The sequence below is a fragment of the Dreissena polymorpha genome, chromosome 1 (assembly GCF_020536995.1).
Source record: "Dreissena polymorpha isolate Duluth1 chromosome 1, UMN_Dpol_1.0, whole genome shotgun sequence".
NCBI classification, from domain to species: Eukaryota; Metazoa; Mollusca; class Bivalvia; order Myida; family Dreissenidae; genus Dreissena; species Dreissena polymorpha.
The window spans coordinates 209,224,458-209,251,074 of record NC_068355.1 but is presented as its reverse complement, the minus strand read 5'-3'; the positions used below and the strand labels follow the sequence as shown (position 1 = coordinate 209,251,074).

At 32.3% G+C, this 26,617-nt stretch overlaps 1 protein-coding gene across 3 annotated transcripts; it reads left to right on the top strand.

The window, feature by feature from the left end:
* The first annotated feature begins 738 nt into the window (after positions 1-738).
* Positions 739-10,078, top strand: LOC127864813 (uncharacterized). 3 transcript variants are annotated; one of them, XM_052404701.1, is made up of 5 exons: positions 739-777; positions 1,061-1,970; positions 3,334-3,381; positions 6,422-6,583; positions 8,500-10,078. In XM_052404701.1, the coding sequence occupies exons 2-5, from the start codon at positions 1,082-1,084 to the stop codon at positions 9,348-9,350; spliced, it is 1,950 nt and encodes a 649-aa protein (XP_052260661.1). In that variant the 5' UTR covers positions 739-777; positions 1,061-1,081; the 3' UTR covers positions 9,351-10,078. The 3 variants fall into 3 exon arrangements, with proteins under 3 accessions (XP_052260661.1, XP_052260660.1, XP_052260662.1); XM_052404700.1 differs by having other exon boundaries at positions 749-843; XM_052404702.1 differs by lacking the exon at positions 3,334-3,381 and having other exon boundaries at positions 749-843.
* Positions 10,079-26,617: the final 16,539 nt, after the last annotated feature.

Sequence of the window (26,617 nt, the reverse complement as noted above, 5' to 3'; positions counted from 1 at the left end):
TTTCAAACTATTTTTAATTTGTTTGACATCATGAAATAAAAATCATGAAACACATGTAATCAAAGAATTTGACAGTTGGTATGTATATCACGGGTAGTCTAATCATGTACCGGAAAGCTACCGACGTGTAAGCAGATATTCCCACTGTAAATCTCTACAAACGTACCAATGATGTCAAGACTTACTAAAACAAAATATAATTATGGGGCACCAATAAGTGCAACGTTGATTCCGTCAAAAACAACCTATATTTAGTCTTTTCTGTGCAACGAACATATCAAATTCGAGCTATAATCTTAATTTTACAAATTATGGTTACATGTCATTTCTTTACTGATGTGTCGTACTCATTGTCAACCCATTCGCTTTAGAACGGTAATAAATAAAACAAACAAAAATAATCTGAAAAGATAATTCCAAATCAGATTTCAAACTCACAGCTTAAAAGTCATTTTGCAAGACTAGAGAAAACTGTTATTCAATTAATGGTGGTATTAAATTCGATAAAAACAGAAATGCAAATTGTTACATTAAAATTACTATAATTTATTACTTTAACCTGTAAATAAGACTTATACTTGTTTTATTTGCTACATGCTTTCACCTTTTTAAACCTAAAAATAAATGTTACCAATAGCAATATTGATTCATTGTGTGATATATTCTCTTTAATACATATAAACTATCGTCGTTATCATCAAGTGCATAATAACCGAAATTGATAAAGATGTCCTGTACCTTGAACAGAGGAACGCTGACAGTCTAATCGTTTCATAGGTACGTATTAAGAACATATTTATATAGTTTACTCGGCAAAGAGACGGATAAATAATAATTTAGAAGGTAAAGTAAACAGTAGTGTTGTACAGTTATCCATTTTCCTATAGCTATAGTAAAATATAATTTGAAATGAAATTGTAAAAGCACATAACGTGAACTTTTCGAACACGAGTAACATTAATATGAAGTTCTTGTACTGGCTTTTATAGTTAAACGGATTGAAAAATTCGAGCAAACAGATATTATCTTTCATAAACTTTGTTTTTGTAAACTATTGTAGCAACGAACAACCAGTTTGAAAATGGCAACAAGCGGACAAGAACCTGATCGGGAAGTTTCAAGTGATATGATAGGAGAATGTGTTGTCATTAAATGTTGCGAACCTTGTACGAGGAAACACACGTCCAGCAATGCAACAATTTTTTGTAAAACCTGTAACGAGCATCTTTGCGAACCTTGCAGAAATATTCATATAATTTATAAATCGGGCACACATGATACGGTTGCTATTGAAGATCTGGATTCGATACCAGTTGTTGTTACGATGAAAGGTATGGACAAATGTCGCGACCATAATAAAACAATCAAGTTTTTCTGTGAAGACCACTCGAAGCTCTGTTGCAATACATGTGCGTTCATACACAGAAAGTGCGACAACGTCAATGAACTGGCGAGTCTATCAAACCTAGAAGGACTAGAGCTGCAAGATTTAAACAAGACGCTACTTAAACTGACCATCGATAATGTATCCATCAAAAGAAACTCAGAAAAGGCATTAAGTGAGACAAATGAAAACCTTCCAAAGCAGATTGATGAAATAAAGGATCGCATTATCGACATACTTAATAAGGAACAGATAAAGATAATCAAAGATGCAGATATATTCAAAGCAGAGGAGATGAAGCGATTAGGCGAAATTACTAAAGCGTGTTCACACATGAATTCAAACATCAATGAACTGATACCGTTTATTTCTGCTGTTGGCAAACATGGCACAACTCAACAAAAGTATATTATCACCAAAGTTATCAAGGATAACATAAAAGATATAGAAACCCAGATAACTGAAGAGCGAAACAAACATGTCCATTCAACTGTTTCCGTAGAGTTTTCAAAACAGTTATTATCCCTCCTTTCAGAGGAAAAAGGCTTTGTAAAACTGAAAGTAGAGCGACACTTTACGCACACAGGTTAGTTTTCATGTGATACTATTTACAATTGTTTGCCAAAAAATTTACACGGCATACTGGTCATGTACGTAATTCCGGCCACTTTTGGGACTATTTAAGAAAAATCTTTAGTGTTAGGCAACTGGTTGAAACTCAACTTCACATATATAATCCTGGGTTCAAAACTCACCTAGCATGAAAATTTAAATAGAATTAGATCGGTGAATGTTACTTAATGAACAGAAAATGATGACATGTAAACTATCCATTTTCGTAGGTTAAATGTACCTAAAAAATCGGCCACTTTTCAGTTTGATCTGCAGATAAAATTACAAAGCAATATCTTTAGACAAATGTCCTCAAGTTCAGAGTATTAATCAATGTTTATACTATTAAAATTTTTGACTTGAAATTTAATATAAATGCGAAATTATTATACCAGTTACTCCCCCTACCTATTTTAATAAATATAAACAATGGAAACTGCTAATTCATAAAAAAAATACTTGTTTTTAACGGGTTTAATCAATTTTGTCAAACATAGCTAAAAAAGTAAATACATTTTGTTTAAAAAATTTACTTCAGTGTTGATTATTAGTAAACGCTTATATATAATATTTAAACATGTAATCTAGTAATATTCTTATCAAGGGAGGTAATTCATATATCAAAAATTTATATCTAGGTTCTGATGTGTATGTTTTGAATATAATTTTTTGTACAATTAATTGGTAAAACTTTAATTAAAGTTTATTAGATAAAATTAAAATAATTTTATTAAATATATTTGTTTCTTATATGAATATAATTGTTGCAACTAATGGTGACATCACTTTCCCCACGAGCCAAATATTTCCTGCTATATTTGTGACATTTTAACACCAAAGTTTACAGTGATATGGTTCTTACATCTGCAACATATTGAGAGCAGGGATGGTTTTCATGTTGACTTTTCTAAATAAAAACAAAATAAGTGCGTTAAGATCATGAAAATGATTTTACACAGGTGGCCGATTTTTTACGTACAGGCCGGAATTACGTACATGACCAGTATGGTCTTATTTTTTATGTTTGTAGTTTTTTCAAGGTAAACAGTTTTAAGTACGAGTATGAATCTCCTGAAACGTTATTTGTTAAAAAGTTATATAAAACGCTTTTTCCTAAAATTCGAATAACTATTTGTTAAGGCGGCTTCAAGTAATATCAAATCAAATAATAAAACCTGTCATGTGCAACACAGTTTCTTATCATGAAGTGGAAGAACATCTTTTTTAATTTGGTATATTTAAAAAATCCCCTTTGTATTAACATATATTGCCAATGTCAAGAAACAGAATCTTAACTTTAAAATAAAGATATACTAATGACAAGTGCCTTCTTTAAGATGCTGTACAAACAAGTCCGACGGAAATGCAAGAGTCGTCTGAAGTTAGTAAGTAAACAACCGCTTTAAATAAAGGCATACACACGTGACTTTTTAATATATCACATTAAGTCACGTTATGCATTATGAAACAGTACAGAGTCTAGTACACAGATTGACGAAATAACACTTTTCAAATTTGTCACTGATTCTATAAATAAAATAACATTCGGCTTAATTTTACACAACATATTTAGACATTTTAATGATCATATGGGTTTGTTTATTGGTAGTCCTTGCTCGTATTGATAGAATTACAATATGTAACACACGTGGAAGGATTGAATTATTGGTTTCCATACTTATCGCTAGATTTTGATTTAACATTTAAATTAATTTCAAATTATAATACGCATATTACATACATACAATTCTGTTTTCGATGTTTTATGGAAGCTTTTAAAATTTGTAGAATACATTCAATTTCATAGTTTAAACATGTTATTTATTAAATAATTATATATATGCGAACACGTTTCTTCAAACTCTAACACATAATTTACTTTAAAGAGCAATGCATTATACACTTTATTTAGATAAAACAAGAGTATGTTAGTCATCATTAAGCTGAATCTATAGCCGTTAATCACTGGGAATACCTCTATGTAAAGTGTTTGAATACAAGGTTCAATTATACTTCATATGAGGCGCTTTTTAAAAATACATTGAGAGATCGACATGATAAGTAGGTTTATATGCTTTTTCAACATATTATGAATAAGTTTTAAAATCGAGTCAAATAAACTATGATTAAGCGAAGGTTAATGCATACACAAAATAACAGAAACATGATATCACAAGCGATTTGGAAACGTTAATTCCTTTATAAGTTGTGACATGGGGGAGTTTTAAAAGCGAATCGATGTTTTTGCCTGTGGGACGAGCACATTTAAGCCAAGGAAATAACTAACAACAGCAAACGATTGCTACCAATATAAAAGTTGCTGAAAAACAATAAAATTGGCTTTTTACCGATCTAATTAGATACATTTGCATTATTCCAAAAGTAATTGAGCAACTGAATAGAAGGTGACACTAAGAACAGGAGAAGGCGTCGTGTTTAAAGTGACATTAAAAAGCAAATGTGAACTTTTTAATAATCTTAGGCAACTGATAGGGATGAAAGTGTCTTGGAGAGTATCCTGCATTATCTTCTTAAGGAAAATTTAAACAGGACGGGGGAGAGCAGGCATCCCTACCGGACGCCCGCTGATTTCCTAAAAAAAGTCACTCATTTGTCAATGGACAAGTAATGTGCGGCTTGCGGTTGCTTGGATGACTTGCGCCAGCCTTTCGTAAATTTTGAATGGTCTATTAAACCTGCCATAAGCTATCATGATACACACGGTCGGAAGCTTTGTTAAAGTCGATTATGTTGTGTTGAGCTAACTTTTGCGTTGCAAATGTTTCTCCATGATGACTGTTCCGTTCAAAATCGGTTAAGCTGTGTTCCATAAAGCTGTGAATCAAGTCAGCAGTTCCTCGACCTTACTTGCAACTGGTTGAAGATGATGTGAAGCATGAATGTGTTGGATCGGCTGATGAGGCTGCTGATGTGGTAATTCTGACACATCTTGATTTTGGTCTTTATATGTAGGGAAATGACCAGAGACCGGTTTCACTTCGTGGGTCTCCTCTTCTCCTCCAATATTTTCTGTAATAGTGATTTCATTCGATGCCTCTGTATAATGCTTTATCAGCTCAGAAGGGTCGTTGTACACTGTCGGAGATTCCCATGCCTTGAGACTGCGCCACCAACTCCACATTTAGAATTTTCTTCATCCTCTTCTGGGCAGTGATCGTTCTAATGACTATTGCAGTCTGGTCGAAGCGGGAATACAGCTCACTGCAATATTCAGTCTACCTGTTCAGGACTGCGGTACTCTCTGTCAGAAGGAACATGTCAGCGCCTACTTAAACACTCGCTTCGGTCTGAATTGTATGCTTGGGGTTGTTTAGGATACTGTAGACCTTCTTACTGTTGTCTGTTGCAATATATTTGTAAAAACATTTTGCTTATCATCGCTTTTGATTATATTTTCAATACTTTAAATGCATGTGTTTGGAGATTGTGTTATAGAATGTTTGGATGTTGGAATGTTGTGTCAGCAACGGATCAAAGGTGGGAGGAAGATGGGGAGGTGGATTATGCATGCATATCATGCTAAATAAATCATATCATGATGGATACATACGCTCACTTAATGTTGTAAAACAATCATATTCTAATTTCATTAGCATATTTTTGTTATAGTACGCCCTTTTGAACGGCATTTTAAAACATGTTACATCATTCTTTGATACTTTAGATTTTGTAAGAGATACACTAAATAACTTCAGCAAACACATCAGATCAAATCCGATCGAATAATTATATGCGAATACGGATATATTTCAAAATTGATTGAAACTGCTATGTTTTGTTCGTTCTTTTTTCGAAATTTGAGTAGTTGGCATTTCCTTTTTTCATCATACTGTAAACTGCAAATCGGGAAAATGCACCTTAATTACACATATATTTTTTGTTTGGGCCAAACGCATAGCAAATAAGAATAATGTGTAAATAATATTCAACTGGTATGTACACGCGTGTGTAAATCATAATTTATTTACAGGTCGTCCCAGATTCATCACGACTATGTTATGCACTGACCTGCCTAATTTAACTTTTCATGAGAATTTTTTTTACTTTTCAGTCAAAGAAGGTCACATTTACCCCTGATTTCCTGGTATTCGCGTAAGAAATAATGATAACGAGAAGACTTGAGCACGGTGGCCAGCGAGACCTTATTGTGCACTGGTTCTCATGTACATATTTTGCCCTTACAATGAGTATTTTTGATGCCGAAAGATAAAGGAGCCATAAACTATTAATTTAAACACACAAAACCACCTTCGCTTTGAATGATGTATGCTAATTTGAAGCCGAGAGTGGTATATCTATGATGGTGTGTTTCATATGTTTTATTTTGTGCATTTGTCTAGGGCAGAAATGGAGAGAGCAGTCAAACTGTTCGCATCGCAAACAGCAAATTGTGCCTTGTTTCAGTTTCCAGCGCGCGCAACCCGACGTCCCCCCACAATCGCAACCACCGCCGTTCACTCAAAAACCTGCCCGCCCGCAAACCAGAGCTCGCCCCAGAGCCTCCCACCGAGGAAACAATCGAAAGACGCGATACTACATCTATCATGTCACTGCCCGTGACAACAGGTTGTCTATTGTTTTAATAGATATATATACATAGTTGGATTGAAGGTACGGAAGTGCTTAGTAGTTAAGGTATTAAACATGCTGCTGCCTGTTAGATGCCTAAGGATGAGTGTTTTAAAATATTAATTCAAAAGTTTGTAGAAAATACCATTTTGCCCTAGCTTACAATTAGATGATAAAGTACGATTAAAAAATATACTTCCGATAGATTGGTTTCTGTTTGATGACACGTCCGAATTACTAAGCATCTAATAACAACCATAATCTTATGTATTTTACAGCAAACTAGGACGAACACAGCACTTTTGATGTATATACCTTGCACTATGTACTTGTCTATTTGCTCGAATGTACTCAGTTCCTAGCTGTACAGTTAACCGGTTTAGCTAGACAATTAACTATTTATTGACCTTGTCATTATGCCATAATACGAAGTAATTTTTGTTCACATAGTCAACGCTTTATGAAAGGATCTATAAAGTATATATCTTAAAGTTGTCATTAAGTCAAGCGCACAAATGATAAGTGTAAACATGTAGTTAAAACAATTTAGTTCTCTTCATTTTTGAAAGCGTCAAAACATTAAGTAAACATACCAATATGAATGCAGTGCGTTTAATATATTCCTTAAATAAATGCCTTTAAGACAGTCACTTAATTTTTCCTACTAAATAATAATGGCAATAATAGACAGGACAATTATATAATCTCTGTTCTATCCAGAAAGTTATAACACAAAATGTTGATTACCTTGCCGTCATCATAGAATAACATATTATTCACACCGTGGGTAAAGACGATATCAAATGCATGCCATTTAAGAAAACACATACAAGCGTATCAAATTATTTCTTTTATGTAAAGTACAATAATATGTTTATATAGTATACAGCGAGGAGTTGTATCAATCTGCTCATTGTCTATATTAAGAACTTAATCTTGTAAATCTCTTCCCATATTCTGTCAAGCAGGTAGAGTAATCCATTTCGTATTTAATACGTGATGACAGGCATTAAAAAGCATTTGGCTCGCAATAATAAGTGGTTAACGGAAAATGGTAAATCATAGATTTATAAATATTAATAAAGTGAAATAAAATGTAAAATGATTTTTTGGGGGGTTAAATAACAAGGTTTACGTTAACATGCACCTTTTGAGATAAAAAACAGTGACCAACACTAAAATGAGATAGTGGGCCAATTTTTGATGGGATATTGCTCAAATTAGCTGATGCAAATTTAGGTTAATTCATTTTAAGTTTACTTGCGTGAAAAGTCTTTTACACTCTATTTTTAATATTGATAAAGGTCAATAAAAAAGGCAACATCTAGACAGACAGTTTCGCAGAAAACAAACATGTTGCTCAGGAAACGCCGATAGCTTTATTAAGGCCCTTAATATGGAGTGTCAATATTACCATCGCCTACGAGTTTAAAGTGATCTATATCTAAGTTTCGTTACAAACGAGATAGAGGAGTAATTTACAGTAACGTAACTCATATTTTATTGGTTAATACAATTTAATCCTTAAACACCCGTTAGCATCAGTGAATATTACAAACCTGTAATTTGGTATGTCCGATATTTATACGGTATCGACAAAACGGCAGAAAAGTCCAGTTTTCCTATGTAATAATATATATATATATATATATATATATATATATATATATATATATATATATATATATATATATATATAATGACTGCCATAAAAAGGGAAACTATAATATATATAGTACACTAACACACACACACATGGGCACATACGTTATAAAGTATAATTTACATTTAATTACGTTTTTCCTGAACTTTTTCATTTGACATAGAAAAAAAAGGTGATGCAATATTTGATTTACTTATTTAATTATGAAATTGATTATCATAATTATATTAATTAGGGATGTTTGATTAAGGTTGTTCGAGTGCCAGCGCTCAGGCAGCACCGATTAAAGCAGTCACTCTTGAGCAGCTCTTGTCCGTGGATATAAAACAGACTGAAGATGACGGGAAGGAACCTTTCCTCAGTGGACTTAAGTTCCTACCAGACGGGAGACTAGTTACCGTGGATAACAACAACAAGAAATGTATCCTGATGGATGGTCGACTGCAGATACAAGGAAAGCCGTACAAGTTCAATAAATACCCACGTGACGTTGAATGTTTGTCTCAGTGTGAGCTGGCAGTAACAATGTCTGGTAAGACTGTGTGTCTCTTGTCCGTGAGTCATGACAATGTCATTGTGCTTACAAGGGAGATTAAGACATCCACTGATGTCTTCTCAATATGCTGCAGGACCCCAACAAACATGGTCTTTAGCACATGCGACGATTCACGTCCAGTGAGAATGATAACGCAGGCCGGTATTGAGTCCGACTTTGATCGAGTGCCGTTTACTAAGAAGACGTACAAACTTGGAGAGAGCAAGTGCACGTATGTAACGTCAAAGAACACGTTGGTACTGACTGACAGGTATGCGCACACAGTGTACATGTACGACACCGTGAAAGGCACGTCCAGAGCAGTTACTAATGCGAACATACAGCAACCGGTTGGTGCATGCGTCGGACCTGGTGACACAGTGCTGGTATGCAGTGGGGCGAGGGACTACGTCGTTCACCTAACTGATAAAGGTGATATACTAGGTACATACCGTGTGGATATGACATTGCCGTTTTCTATGTGTATGAATAAGGATGGGACCAGATTGGCAGTATCGAATGGTACTATTGGGATGAGGAAATTGATGATGTACAAATTATCATAATTATGATATCGTCAATAGCAATTTATCCTATAAGTAATTATGCATATGTAATATGTATTACTCTGTGTTTTTTTCTTAGTTGTTAAGTGAGTACTTACGTTTATGCCTTTTTGTTAGATGTCTTGGTTAAATTTATAATTTACATACTCACTGGTGTACATACTTCAATTTCACGAATGATGCATCTTCTTAAAACACATATATGTGTGTTTTATAAAACAGTTAGAAGTTTGTGTTTTATGCATGATTATAAAAGTAAAGTCTTACCTCTGATGATGCAAAACCTCAATTTAATTTTTGCTCAGTCAATTTATGTAGTTCATGTTTGAAAAATTAGTATAAACAGTATGAATCTTAAAATTATCGTTTACATTAAAATGAGATAATATAAATATAAACTTATCCATACTTAAATACATTTACTTGTATTGTTATTGTTAAAATTATAATTGGAAAAATATCACAGATATTGCCAGAACAACATTAGACTTAATTCCATTGATAGAAAACGCTATACATGTATATACGATGATGTCCGGTAATATTGCGCAGTTAAGGGTCAATTGGTTTAAAAACATGTTATTTTATTAATTGACAACATAATATCTAAAAAATGTATGACAATAAGAAGTTCATGTGCTTATTAACAAAAAAATATCGGATTAATTCAGTGAAGAACTGTCCGATTTGATTTCAAAACAAACATGACTCACCTCATTTTCAAACTATCACAGTGTCCGGTTATCTTGCGCATTTGGTGTAATGACCACATTTAGTCAAAATTGTAGACATATGGTGTCCAATTAGGGAAAAAAGCAATCCAGACAATTATTTAAAAAAAATAGTTTGTAAAAACAATCAAATTTAATGTGGATTTCTAGTGTATTTTTTCAATACAAACCAACAAATAATATAGTCACTTGTAATAGTGTACAATTAATTAAAAAGTACCGGTTTGCGTGAAAAAATGTTTATGCATAACAGGTTTAATTTTACCCCGAGTATGGTTCCATAGTTTACAGAAAGTATCAAAACTTGGCAATTGCGCATGCGGAGATCCTACCAAGCGTGGTTTTACAGAATGGCTGGAAAATATGACAATGTCGTCTGATTCGATATATTTTCAATGGCCAAAAATACCATAACTGATCGGATATTGTGCAATGGAATGCTAAATTACACGTTGGATTTATGAATTCTTAATTTAAAGTATGAAAAAGCTAAAGACTGCATGGACTGTGTTATTCATTTCGTATTTATCGTAAGTAGATCAGTGTTTAGAATACATGAACAGTGGATATGGATGACGCAACCGTGTTAAAATGTTATGATAGAATTTTATTTTGCATGGAATATGTACCTTTTAATCCGTTAATTCTTAAAAATTTGAAATTCCATCTTTCATCGCTTAAGAAAACCATTCGTCGTCTGTGAAATTTGTCTGCGCAAGATTACTTGACGCGCAAAATTTCCGGATTTAACTGTACTTTATTCAGCAAATGTGCACTAGAACAAAGATATATTTTAGTATTATATTAAACAGCAATCATTCATTTTTATGCTTTTCGATTTTACAAACTTTACAAAAATGCTGTATGAAAAATAACATGCCACTTCCAAGACACACATTAACATGAGTCGATTTAAATGCACAGTACTTACTTGAAATTGTTATAAAATCAAGTATGAATTATAATCATTAAAAGCAGGCCAATATATTTTATGCAATTGATGTTTATGTTCAATCTGAAAGAGGAACATGGCATAGGGGTTGACTTGTTCGTCGATTAATGAGGCGATGAAATCTATGGTCATAACCCTGGAAATAAATGAAGGATACATATATAAAGAGAATATCAGGTTACTGCCTGATCTTTTTGTAATATATCAGGCAAGTTTTAGAATAATATAACGGCGAGGCTCGCCGCGCCGTTACTTTATTCGTGCCGAGCCTGATATATTACAAAAAGATCAGACAGTAACCCGTTTTTCTGTTTATCATACCTCTACGTCCCCGATTTTAAAGAAAATACCGAAAAAATCGCTAAAAAGCTGAAGTTTTTGCGGGAAAGAATATGACTTTTGTCGTTTGACGTATTAATAATGCGTCATGAGCACACGCGCTTAATATTTGTAAAATATGGTTTTTGCTGTTTGTGTTACATTTTGTGTTTAAAATATATCACATCTTGGTATCAAATTGTTTGTTTTGTTGAATCGGATTCGAATTTACTAAACATGATTACTAATAGTTGATCCCGAGTAATATGACCATCCTCCACACATGACTGATATAAGAGCTTCCTGTTGACCATGATATATATATATCAGGCAGATTTCAATTCGGTGGTATGATAAAAGCGTACACAGGTCGCACAATAGATATTTATACAACATGGTTGCCACCAAAGGGAAGCCACGTGTCAATCGACTGTGCAATTGTGGACAGATATTTAAATTTTTCTTGTCGTGAGTGATCTTGACTTTTGAATTCTCTATATTGCTTGCATGTTGTAACTATCAAGTCTCTGTGACCTTGACCAAACGTACGACAGACGGATGGCCCCACTTTTTTTAAGTTGGGCATAATAATGATAAAACGTTATTTTGACAAATTATTTTGTTGTGAAATGTACAAGTAACAGGGACAGGCAACATAGCACGTGAGTAATTTATATGGCTAATTTTCTGTAAGGCAATATTCGTAGAAGTACGGATGATACAATTTAATGTCATTAAACTCACAAAACAAAAACTATTATAGATGTAAAACACAATTACTGTAAGCGGTTTCCTCGTGTTTCTTCAGATTGATTGCCACACGCGGGTGAGAGATTGTCAGGCAGGATTTTTCCTTTCACATATAAAATGTCTACCTTTCCCTGGTTAACAAGCATATTCAGGACAAGACAAGTCGCCTGTTCAGCGCAACACTGTTCCAAATCTGTTTTGAAAATTGTTCAGGAATTAGAACAAAACGTTTTTTTGTATACTCTTTGAAATCTAACACATATTTTGGGTTATATAACTACAAAATATCATTTCAATATGTAATTTAACATAAGTGAAATAATATTTTAAATTATAAAATATATATTAATCAGTATTGGAGCTAGAACAGTTTTCCCACTATAAATTGTAGAAATGTGGAATTTTGGTTTGGTGCAACACTGTTCTAACTCAAGTTAGAACAGTTTTCCACTTATACAATACGGTTCTTTGGAAATAACGTTTCAGTGCAAAACAGCTTCTTAGTTATGTTTTTGTATTTTACTTAAACAAAAGAAGTTATCAAACATGGAAAATGAATCAACTTAAACCAAATAATAAAATAAAGGGTCAAAACATTAACATATAACAATACTATTTACAGTTTATACCCTTAACAAGTTATAACTTGAAATTGTCTCAATTTGAATTTCGTAAATCTTGTACTCAATATTTATTTTGAATTAATAAATCTTTACCACTGTTTTATATGCATTGGAATTAAACATCAAACTTGGAATCGTCATCATTTTGGTTATTGAACTTTTTCAGTCAAAACTTTTCATTTGTTGTTCTAAAAAAAGTGTGTTTTCTTTTAATATTCTATCTACATGTATGCGTTAAGTTTAATAAGAGTTTTCCATTACTTCTTCAGAAACTGTAAGTTTTTTCAGTTTAATTGTATTTTTAAACAATAGTTTTTAAAATGTATTCATTCGTGTATGGGAAAGAGAACATAAAAAAATATTTTTTAGGGATTTTTTTTAGTTTAGTATTTTGGACTATGCCTTGCAATAAAAAGTATGGAATATTCTTTTTGAAGATCACACAAATGCAATTTTTCTTAACAATTGTTTATCCTTTTCCTGAACCAATAAATTGAAACCATGGTAACATTTGACATTGATACTAAATGTTATTATTCCACACAGTATTCTGAACATGATTTACAAGCAATAGACATGTCTTCTTTAAATATATTGGATATCACACCTTTGACCATAAAACTCGGAAAAAGAATTTTTGATGTTTACTTCAGATCAACAAAAAACACTATTTTAATCATTATTTTTTAATATAAGAGGTTCAATCGTGTTGAAAAATTTACTTTGGTGAAAGATGATGCAACCTTAAAACATTTCATATGCCAAGTATATAACTGGCATCATGCCATTGGATTCACTATTTACTTATTCCTCTACCAAATAATTTTTTACAGATTTTAGCAGCTTATCAACACAATTTTAGATGAATCAAAGAAAAAAACATTTCATAAACTAAAAGGCACAGTTTCTGACTTATATTTTGTCGTTTACTGATAATTTCATTTGTAGTAAAATGAATACTTTGCTTACAGGATTATTTATTCAAGCCTCTTACATCTTGAAATAAAATATGTGATAAAATTAAAACAACCATCGTTTTGGTTGCCTCTTGTAAAGAAGATCGAGAAGCAAATGAAATTGAACAAAAATACTGTATCTAAATTGTATTATGAGTCAAAGTCCGAGAAATGCATGCAATAATCTAAAGAGGCATAAAATTATTTCAAGTTACTTTATCATGTTGAACCAATATATTTGGATAGGTTCACAAATATTAAAAATACCTGTCAAAGTAACCCAAAGACATGATATCTTAATATTCACACAAACGAAGCTCACTAAATTGGGCAATATAAGGTAATTACTCCAAGATTTCGGATTAAAAGAATTTGTGTCGGAAATTTATATACAAAAAATGCTATAAAATTACCAACAAAGTGTGTCCAGAAATTAAGACACAATATGACATTGCATTGACATGTTTTTGTTCATACCTTCATCTACCTGATTTTTATCATTTGTTTAACTGAAGTATAAACTTTTTATTGAACATATATAATTAAATTGTGGAAAGTAAGATTTTGTTGTCTGTCATTACAATTATAAAGTATGGTTCAAAACATGTGCAGCCTATTTATGACACACAAAGTTTGAACAGGGCATTTCGATAACTGAATACTGAATAGGTATTACCGTAATTACTCTAATTTTACAGACACTTAAAATTTTCGGACACCCGAGTTTTAAGCCAAAATATTTATTTTGTGTGACTAAAATTTCGGCCGTACGGGTTCTCATCCGAAATAAATAACATTAAAATTTGGACAGTTTATTTTAAAATGTCATTTTACCAGAAAATTGCCCTGATAAGCTTATCTGGTGACACTTTTATCATGCGTTTTTACAACCTGATTAAGGTTATAAAACTTGGCAGATGAATGCCGGGAGGCAAAGTCCATTATATTTGCGTTATTTGGTAAATAACTGTGTTTTCCGGTGAAAGAAAATGGTTTCACCCAACAGCTTAAGTAAAATATATAAACAAGTAATTTATACTATATGGTAAGTGAGGTTGTTTTAACAATTGATGCTTGACAGATTGCATATCCGTATACAATCGTTAATTCAATGTTTTAAGAGTGTCTGTAAATGTTCGACCACCGGTTTTTTTTCTCTAAATTTTCAGACTTTTGTATTGTTTGTATATTTTTTGCATTCAAATTTTAGGACACGAAAAATAATAAAACTTAGATTAATTACAGTATTTATATTGCATTGTTAAAACTATGTAAGTGAAATGTTAATTTTCCAAAAAGTATCAAGCTAAATATTTAATCATTTTTATCATCAATGAATGAAATCTCATTATAAATTATAATCGTAGTCATGAGTGTTCTTTTGCATATTTGTTTATCATGTATATTTGCTCTTAGGAATCATACGGCTAATTATATGAAACTATTATTTTGAGGCCCATGATATAAGAAGCAACACCCTTACATTTTAAGTGGAAAACTCATGCACAGTGATTAACTCAATCCCTTTGCACCATGATGATCTATTTAGTGGCCTTGAGCACAAGAGAGGTTAAAATGTTTAATTTAACCAGCAAAGATTACAAAGCTCTGTTGGTAATGTGTGTTTTGGCATGATGTTATTTTTGTCACTTAGTGGTACCATGATCAACAATGTTACATGGATGTATATCAGTCCATACATTTCATATTATTATTATTAATTTCTCAACGATATTGATAAAAAGCAAAGTTTAGGCTTATGGAAAATAAAGTTAAACAATAAAATAGGAAGTTGCTTCAAGGACACAATTTTTAATTTAAACAAAGTAAAGCAAGACTTATTTTGAACCCAATATATTATCCCCAATGCCCTTGGATAAGTAATATTACAACTTAAGCAACGCAAATCTTTTGTGAGAAAAAGGGTTTGAGAATAAGTTGTGTACAGGAATAAATAGTACATACCTATTATATCAATGGAAGTGACATAATTCAAAGGTTTCTTAAAAAATTCCTAGAAGGGCCTATATAACTCAAGATGTTTTACCTCCCTCAACCTGCTCTAATTTAAATTGTATAGGTTAACCATAAAGATCAGAAATATTAACTAAGTGCGCTGCATACCCCGTAAATGTAACTTAATTCAGACATTTTTATAGTGTCAATGTTTTTGTTGATTTCTAGACAGTAATTAAGGAGAAATAGACTTCCAAGATACTATTATTACTACTACTAAAAATCAAAATAAGTATTATAGTAATGATCATAATTATAAGCATACATATAATAATACTTAGTAATATTATTAATGTAATATATTATTGTTATAATTGTTACCATTATTGGTATAAGATTCCATTTTTAATGGACTATAAAGGTTTAACAAAACATTTTCAACGTGTAATCAATTGTTATGGATATTTATAGATACAAATTCATTTATACATAACAATAATGAAGTCAAAGTGTTAGTGTGATGTCATTATTCACACAAATTGTACTGTACATATTTAATCTAGGACACTGAATATGTAAGTGATTCTGGTCATTTTTAATGTGCACCACTGATTCAACTCAAGTTGAAACAGTGTTGCTCCGATCATTACAGCTCAGCTGAGTTAGAGTAAAATGCCACTTGATCTTTTTTGGACCAATTTTATGATATTTGTTATCATTCATTTTGAATTCGGTGTATCTATTTAAACCAATTACACAAATATACAAATGTCATTTTTGTTAAACAAAATTGCGTTAGAACAATTTTGCGCTGACCAGGCTTAGTGTACTTCTTTACCAGTTCTGCGGCATCATAATTCCGTTGACAAAAATAAATAAGCACTTGAAATAAAAGATCGTTTTATTTGGTTTATTCCTAGACGTATAAGTATGATTTTGTCCATGATGTTGATAACGATGATGAATATCATCAAGAATACAATAATATGTTGAGGATAATTATTATAATAGTCATGATAACAACATCAATACTACTGATGACACCGTTGATAACAAAAATAATTAAAAGTCTGGTGAAGTCTAATTGGCTTGAACTAAATTGTGCAGAAAGGAAAATTCTGAAATTACTGCACTCAATGAATGGAAAACAAAAGTATTAGGTATGGCCTTGAATAAAATTCATTTTTATAATACAAACCATTTGGCCCTGTCACATTCACCTAAATTTAATAAACACAATCTATATAAATTGCTTGAAGACTTAAAATCTAAATTCGTCATAGTTACTGCAGATAAGGCTGCTAATAATGTTATAATAATATAACGAGTGTTTTATTTTCAAACTATTTCACAAGAACTTTCACAAACTACTTCATATTGCGAGTATAATAAGCAACCTAATTAAATTATTGCCGACCATATTGCCGAATGCAAAAAAATAAATGTAATACTTCTGACAAGAAATTGCCATTACTTTACTGGATTCCAAAATTACATAAAACGCCATATAAAAGTCGCTTTTTCGCTATTTCAGTGTCTTGTACTAACAAGCAATTATCAGTGTATCTTACATCTGCATTGAGTGCTATTATATATCATATTGCTAAATATTGTAATAAAGTTTGTGAAAATAGTAATATTAACCTATTTTGGTCAATAAAAAACTCCTTAGAAGTGATTGATTACATTGAAAAGAAAAAAAAATAAGGTGTCACAAGTAAGCACTTATGATTTTTCTACACTATATACAACGCTTCCTCACGCTTTAATAAAACCCAAACTTGATTCTTTGATTGAAAAAATATTTGCTAGAGAGAAGTGTTCATATCTAGCTTTAAACACTAAAACAGCTTTTTCACTTATCAGATATTAGATAATTACATCATTTGGGCTTGTCTTGACTTTTGTGCAGCACTTACTTTTCTTCTGAATAACTTGTTCGTTGAATTTAATGGAAAAATAGTTAAACAAATAATCGACGTTCTTATGGGTACTAAATGTGCGCCACTTATAGCTGATCTTTTTTATATTGTTATGAAAGCGATTTTATGTTAAAATTATCTAAAACTAATCAACTAGATTTAATTCAATGTTTTTACCTTACTAGTAGGTACATTGATGACATACTTAATTTAGATAACCCATTCTTTGAACAATATATATTTACACAATCTACCCGAACGAACTAGTCTTAAATAGATCGTGTCAATCCAATACAGACGCTGCGTATTTAGACTTACATCTTACTATTAATAATAATATGATTAAAACTAGTTTATACGACAAACGGGGCGACTTTAACTTTGAAATTGTGAATTTTCCGTTCCTAGATGGCAACATCCCTAGGGGTCCGTCCTATGGTATTTACATTTCGTAGTTGGTACGTTATGCCAGAGCATGTTCATGTATTAAAAATTTCAATGATCGTAATTGTATATTAACGAAGAAATTGCTAAAACAGTTTTTTTTTGTATCATAACCTTAGAAGTAAATTCACTAAATTTCACTCCAAGTATGGTGATTTATTTTCTAAATATAATGTTTCTTTAAAATGGCATTTAACTAATGGAATTTTCCACCCATCATTTTATGGAGATGTTTTGAAGCGTTTTCGCAAATTTAAATATCTTAAAGAAAATGTTTATATTAAACTTTTCAATTTAATAAACTCATTTTTTTTTCAAAAGGATATGATGTTAACTTACTTAACAACACGTGCTTGTTGGTTTTCGATTCACGATATCTTTCTTCTCTTAAAATTTGGAATTATTAATGGAATTACCATTTCATACGTTTGATTCTTAAATATTGATTTACCTAAGCTGGTTGTATTAGTAATTCAATTTTACAGTACCGCCCCTTTAATATTTTTAGTTTTATGCTACAGCACTGCCCATGGATTTTGTTCACGTCATCGTGTCTTCGCTTGTCAATTACGCCATACGATATTCTTTCTCTGTTCCTGGCTACATAGATTTTTGTGACGTCATCGCTTCATACTTTCACTGTTAAATCTACATGCATAGGTCATTGGGTTTAAATCGTTCAATTTGTATTGTGTTTTCTCTCTGACAGGCGTTTCATGTTTGATTTATTTTTTAGCAGTCACATAAACAACCAAGCTATGTTATATGGGCCTTTAACACCCATTATTGCTGCTTCTTCCTGTAATTGCGCGATGATGATCTGAAATATTAACTTCATGACGCTATATTCTTAAATTTTGTTCTATAAAGAAGGAATGTAGCTGACACTTGTTCGTAGTTTCATTTCATCGTTCCTCAAAAAGTTGTAACTCTCTTGATCTGGTATCTTTCCTACCATTGAGTAATTAAATGGTAATTAAATTGAATACGTTTTAATTCCATTTTAGTATTGTTAAATTTGAGTTACAATGCTATGAGGTTAAATTTTATTTACACTTAAATGTATCATGGATATTGCTGGGCCAAGTGTGAGGTTGAGCGCTCTGAAACCGGTTTAAACCCCCAATGCTTTGCATTGACCGTTCCAAGGCGGTGACCCCAGCTTTATTCTTATATGTGTTGTGCTGTGTTGTACTGTTTAGGCAATCGGTCACTTAAATAAAGGACCAACTAATTGTATATAATAAGAATTCAATACTGCTCCAGCAGCTGGAGTTTCACTTCTTTATATTGGATTGAATAATAGTTTACATTGGTCACTTGAGCTAACTGAGTCTAAAATAAAATTGTATATGCCACTTAGGCTTGTTCTCCCCGATGCTTTCCTGTCCAAATGTTCAATTTTGTTTAATGTAGGTCCTCACAAGCCTTAAAAAGGTCTTGTTTGGGTGAAGGTGATGAAAGAAGCACTCACCCCTTACTTGCAATTTAGATATCATTTGAAAGCTTTGATGACCTACTGTGCTTTGATCGGGTTGGATATAGTGGCAAAAGCACTCACTGACTGGAATTTTTTAATTTACAATCAGGCATATCATGACACCTGGTCAGATTGTTACTGTGTGAGCATGGTTTTCCAGTAAATAGTAAATACCTCTATACAAAATGGTAAATTACTTTCATATTGCACCTTATCCGTACAATTGTAATAGTTTCAACTCTTATTAAATCCCATGTACATTAAATGTCACAACATTATTCAGACCAGTTTTTTTTCATTCGCCATACTGTTGACATCTTGTGAATTAACTGTGGCAAATAAAACTAAATTTTCTCTTTTCCTGTACTGTACAACATCAAGTTAAATAATTATATCAGCTGTACTTTTTTAATTAATGCAATTTTTTACTGTCATTCTATTTTAACATTTGTTTGAGGCTGCTTGCAATAAGCTTAATACAGTAATCAGAATAGTAAAATTTATGTGCATGCGTGTGGGCATTTGAAAGCCTGGTCTTGACCGGACTGTAATGTTATCAATCATTTTAAATATCTTAAAACAAATGTCCAACGTCAGAAAAGGTGACGATTGCAACAGATGTGTCCCTATCTCCAAGATCAATTAATAGGAGAAAGGTCAGCACTTAACAGAAAGTAACAGGTCAAATGTCAAATTTTGGAAAATAGCAGCTTGTCAGGACTGTTACTTCAGCATTTTTTATTATTCACCACATAATTGTTAAGATTAGGTACCAAAACTGTTCAGAGAATATGAGGTAAAAGGTTAAGCATGAGCGGACAGACAGACGGATTGAAAGACGGACAAACATGATTGACAGAGGGTTAATCTATAGTCCCATTGCCAGAAGCACTTAGAATGGCCTTTGGGATTTATAACTTCTGTAAACTGAAACAACAAACTTGTATATGAATTACCAGTAATTAATATTGGGGAACTTTAATCATGTGTCGCATAGTTTGTGGAAAACGCAATAATATAAACATAGACAGAGTCCATTTTAGCTTTCTTTACGTTTTATTTCTGCCTCTTAACACAACACAACGTTTTCAAATGTTTGTCAAATTCAAGATCAAAGCGAAGACTCTAAACGGGCTCCGCCCTTGACAGCAAGAAAGTACGACCTCTTCTATCTGACTGTGGGTGTGAAAATTCTTTCTAAATAAAGATATAAACAACGAAACCGTCGGTGTGCAATTCTGATTGACCATGTACAAAGTCACGTGTCGCAACGAAAATATGACGTATGCAACGGACACATCACGAATACATACGGAACTGCCCAAATTTTACACACAATGTAAGCAAATATTCGTGTCCAGTACTTATTGACGTTTGATATCCCGAGCCTACTGAAATGTTGATCTAAGTGACTGCCTTTTGAAGAATGTATGACATTTGGTTTATTAGGTTGATACAAATTTCGATTATTATATTTATGTTATAATGCCCCAAATTGTTCTGTTACGTTACACATTTACTGTAAATCAGGACATTTAAGGAAAACAAACTAGAACAAGACGCCTAAGGGTCTTGGCCGCGAGTTGAAAAATTGGTCAATAATTGTATTCATACTGTAACTATACTTCACTATAAACATGTTGAACACATTTTAAAATATATTGTCAAAATGCTTGTAATCATTTTACAAATTGTATTATGGTCAAATCGGATCTTTTACCTCATAAGTATGACCTTTTTGCTGCCGTTTACCTTTATATTTAAAATGTAACGACAATGTGTATAAATGTTACTACAAGATTTGTTGTTTCACCAAATTATAAAACTATGGGCAAATTGATTACAAAAAAACAACAAAAAGTTTGAGAATTCCGATTGTACGTATTATTCATTTGCCTTTTAATTATAGACAATTGCTTTTTTATAAGAATACAGTCAAAAGTAGTTTTCTTCGAGCATCTTGTTTCGGATATTCAAAACAACACATTTCTAATTCGTATCGTAATCAAGCTCTGTGCAATCAGTATCCTACAATAAAAAAGTGCAACTTCAGGAAGTGTTTACGTTGCAAGTATTCTAATAGGCCATCATGTATACTACATTATGTTAATAACCTCAAATTTCCAGTTAACATTAAATCATATGTCTCATGAAATTCTATACATGTAGTGTATGTCGTTACTGGAAATGTATCCTGTTGCGGTGCGCAATACGTTGGGACAGACTGGTAGATCAATTAAAACAAGTTTTAAGTACAAAATTTGGACTTGTCTTGACGTTTGACGAGCACTTACTTTTCTTCTGGATAACTTGTTTGCTGAATTTAATGGTACCAGATGTAAACAAATTATCGATGGTACTATGGGTACTAATTGTGCGCAACTAATAGCTGATATATTTAATTTATTTTTGACGATGCTGCTTCAGCGAAATAGCTCGTCTAAGTTATCATACAATGAACAAAGTCTTCACATCGGCGACATATGTAAAAGACCGAGCCAGTCCGATTGAGTTAGCTAAATTTTCACAACTGGCATACATCGCTGATTATAATTGATAAAGGTAAAGGCAGCTTGGATGCCTTTCAAATGTCTCTTTCAAATTTATCGAGAGGTTCGGGACAGGAACCAGACACGAAACTGCAAGGTGGTACTTCAAACGCTGTGGCTCTGGGAAAACCCCAAATGTAGTTATTTTTAGATTTGATCGAGAATGTAACCAGCCTCCCAGTTTCGCTGAATGGGTGCCCCACGGGTACTACTTCCCCGTATCCCCAATTTTTTTTTCGTACCCAAAAATTTTCGTACCAAACTTTTATTTGTACCCAATTTTTTTTGTACCCAACTTTTGTTTCGTACCCAATTTTAAAAAAAAAATTCGTACCCAAATTTTTTTTCGAACGAAAAGTAAAAAAAAATTTCGTACCCAAATTTTTTTTTTCCTACCCTAATTTTTTTTTGGCATAATTGTTTCGTACCAAACATTTTCGAACCCAAACTTTTTTCTTACCCACAATTTTCGTACCCACATGCACAATTGTGGTGATGTAGATAAACTTAAATTGATGCTTTTATATCCATCCTCTTCAAAAGCATCGTCACACCAGTACTGTCAGTACTTTGATTATCAAAAGGATATGACGCTGAAGTACTTCAAAACACATGCTTGTTGGTTTTCGATTCACTATATCTTTCTTCTTTTACAATTTGGAATTATCAATGAATGACCCCTTTAAATAATATTTGATTATACAGTACAGCCCCTTTAATATTATTTGACTTCGTTAATGCTGACCTCAACGTGCCATCGCTGCTGAATTACGTCATCCAATCAACTTCACTGCCTCAGCTACATGCATAGGTCAACAGGTGTAGGTTAATCGATCGTTCAACTTTATTTATATTTTTTTCTCTCACGTGCGTTTCTCGATTGATTGATTTTTAAGCTTTGTTTTATTAATTTTGAATAATAGTATACTTTTTGTTTTGATAAATTATCACCTCAGTCTGCACGGTTATTCATTTTAGGTATTACATTCACTTTCTTTTACATTTATTTTCAAAGCATATAATTCAGTCACATAAACAACCAAGCTTTGTAATATGGATCTTTTACACCCTATATTCTTACTGTATTTGCACGCTTATGATCTGAAACAATAACTTTACGATGCTATAGTCTCAAATCTTTTTGCACAAAACATTGGATGTAGTTGACACTTGTTCGTAATTTTATTTCATCATTCATGGAAAAGGTGTAAATCTGCTGCTCCTTCCTACCATTGAGTTATTAAATCGTAATTGAATTTAATGCGTTTTAAATTCTATTTTATTATTGTTTAATTTGAGTTGCAATACTTTGCCGTTAAACTTTATTTTTACACTTATATGTATCATGAATATTGCTGGGCAAAGTGAGAGGTTGAGCGCTCTTAAACCGGTTTAACCCCCCCCCCCCCCCAATGCTTTATATTGACCGTTCCAAGGCGGTGACCCATGCTTTATTCTACTACGTGTGAATGTTGTTTTGTATTGTGCCGTACTGTTTTGGAATTTGGTCACTTGCCTTAAATAAAGGATCACAAAATTGTGTATAATAAGAATGCAATACTGCTATTGAGTACAGCTGGACTTTCACTTCTTTATATTAATAAATACTTTCAAACAGTTAATCATTTCAGGCTTAATGTGAAATAAGAGAATAGAACGTCAAAGATCAATATCAGTAAATAAAATAATAATTTACTTAAAATATATTTTGATACAGCATGGCCAATTTAAGCACCTATGGGTATCATTCGTGTGTTAAAACTATAGAAGTACTCACAATTAAAAATAATTTAGTAATTTAATTTGAATAGATAAAGAAACGTTCAAAACCCATTGAAGCTCTCTGAATTGATATCATTATGCAACATTATATTCCATCGATAATATAATTTTCAGAAACAGTGAGTCCTGAAATGAATGGCAAAATGACTTCAGTAAAAATTCATTTACATAAATTTCTTCTTAATAAATTTGAAACTTGACATAAAGTCATTTTAATAATCAGTTTGCATGTAAGCAAAAGTAACTCTTTGGCACATCTAAGATTGCAAACAACTGAAACCTGTCCAAGCTGGGAACTATCAGTGTTTAGATTTTATATGTAAGTGTTTTCTTTCAAATCGCATTCATAGTAAAATACCCATCTACTTTATCGCTATCGCAATACTTTGTAATATGGGTTTTTCCATAATCTATATATATATTTACTTATAAACAAACATCATGTTTACATGCATAAATTAATAGTAATAAAACGACAAACAAAATATAAAAATATTAATAACAAATATTCACAGTTAGATGTGGTTTTCTGAAACTCCTTTCTTAAAATATAAAATATTTCTATAAGTATGATAACATTCACATTGTGTGACATTTTAAAAAGACCAAATGTAATGTTACAGATGATTATATGATTGTAATAAAAATTTGAAATGTACTGACATTTGCAGTGTTTTCGATGTTCACTTTTACATCGTGCCAGAACTGTTGAATTCCAGGACGTCACCAAAAGATATGACAATTCAAATCTACTGACTTGCATATATTTTCCCTAAATATCTCCCTTTTATGAATAGTTTTTATCCTGGTTTATACCAGTTAGTTTTTGGAGACATTTTGTTTATTCTATAAGCTATATATTATCTCGAAATTATGTTGTCAACATTTTACAAAGAGATTAGTACCCGATTTTTGTTCGAAAGAATATCTTTTTCTCTTTTTTGAAAGAGTAAAATAAGACCTTACGTTTGTAATTCGGTTAGATGTCCTGCTTTAAATAAATAATTTATCGACCTGAGTAAGTGTTTGTTTTTTTATCGGCCCTAAACAGTTTATAAAATATGTTAAAAGCATATCTGAGTCGTGACTTTTGTTATAAGCTTTGATATTCTGATAAAAGGTCTGGGTAGTTGTTTTTATACTTAATGATTGAGATGAGTTATGCTATACACTGTATTGCATAACAAAATCATCATAATTAACTAGAAGACATGCTGTCATTTAATGACACTCGGTAGGTTTTTCTTTTTTCGGACCTGTGATCAGATAAGGAATAGATGTTTACAAATCTTTCACATTAAATACATGTTTTATTTCTTTATTGCATAAGCTATAAATCAGAGCCTCCGTCAACCAAATGTCAGTGTGCAGCAGGTCAGACTGACCAACAAAAGAGAGACCAAACATGGGGATATCAGAGCCTCCATCAACCAGATGTGAGCGTCCAGCAGGCAGACTGACCAACAATACGAAAATCAAATATGGGGACATCAGGGCATCCATCAACCAGATGTGAGTGTCCAGCAGGTCAGACTGACCAACAATAGAAAGACCAAACATGGGGACATCAGAGCCTCTATCAACCAGATGTGAGTGTACAGCAGGTCAGACAGACCAACAGTAGAGAAACCAAACATGTGGACATCAGAGCCTCCATCAACCTGATGTGAGTGTTCAGCAGGTCAGATTGACCAACAATAGAGAGACCAAACATGGGGACATTATTGCCTCCATCAACCAGATGTGAGTGTCCAGCAGGTCAATATAATAATGTAAAACTCAAATACTTTCTTATTCAGCTATTTTAATCTCAGTTCACCGATATTTATAAACATTTACCGATAAATGCAAAATTGGATTGCTTTTGATACTTGCAAAATTTATTCGTACATAATTTATTATTATCATTATTCTTTTTAACATATATTTACGTGAAATTCTATAAAACAATTTTTAAAAATTTCGTTGTCATGACGCCTTTTACTTTCTATTTCTTACTTGATAATTTTGAAATTCCTTCTCTCAGTTTGCCACAATTTTTAAACAACTGATCTGAATGTCGCGTTGTGGTTGTTCTGTTGGCCCGTGATTTTGTGGTTGTTCTGTTGGCCCGTGATTTTTGTATATTGTTTTTGTCTTACTTCTCGGTTCGAAACCTGATTGTCACGTGCACCAAAACCAATATGTGTACCGTAGTGGCACATATATAAAAAAACTCGATGCATAGTTCTTTGCTCTTTATTCAATTGTTAACAAATAGTTTCCAAGTCCATATAATTCTTTAAATTAGTTGTTAATGTAATATTAATAAGTCTATGTAATTCTTCAAGTAACTAATAACATTTCCAAGACATGACACAATCCGTCCAAATCCATCCTGATCGGACCCCACCCCTAAGTGGTCCGTGAAGATAAACCTCTAGCGTTCCGTCTTTGTGTTAAATCCTTATTCTTTTTAGTGTCCAAAACGCATTGCATATATACATGTAGCGTTACATAAACATGTCAACTTGATGGGTCAAACCAATTTGTTGAAATGCATATACGGGCGTATACTTATCTGGTAATTGCACCGACACGAAAACAAACATCATTCAAACAGACTGAACCAATTTACCAGCGTACACCAACTGTCAACAAATAAATGAGTTCCGGCCATACTGACGTAAACCAGGGCATGCATTATTGCGAACAAGATATATAAATCAATTATGAGACAAATCATTTTGCCACTAGTTTCGTCAAATTCATCGACATAATATTTATTTTCCACGTGTGAGCCTGATTCTTTGTTATCAATATTT

Bases quoted from the DNA above. Each gene is read 5' to 3' on its own strand.
- LOC127864813 (XM_052404701.1), top strand. From the start codon at position 1,082: ATGGCAACAAGCGGACAAGAACCTGATCGGGAAGTTTCAAGTGATATG. The intron at 1,971-3,333 runs GTTAGTTTTCAT...GCCTTCTTTAAG, and splicing joins GCGACACTTTACGCACACAG to ATGCTGTACAAACAAGTCCG. The intron at 3,382-6,421 runs GTAAGTAAACAA...GCCTTGTTTCAG, and splicing joins GCAAGAGTCGTCTGAAGTTA to TTTCCAGCGCGCGCAACCCG.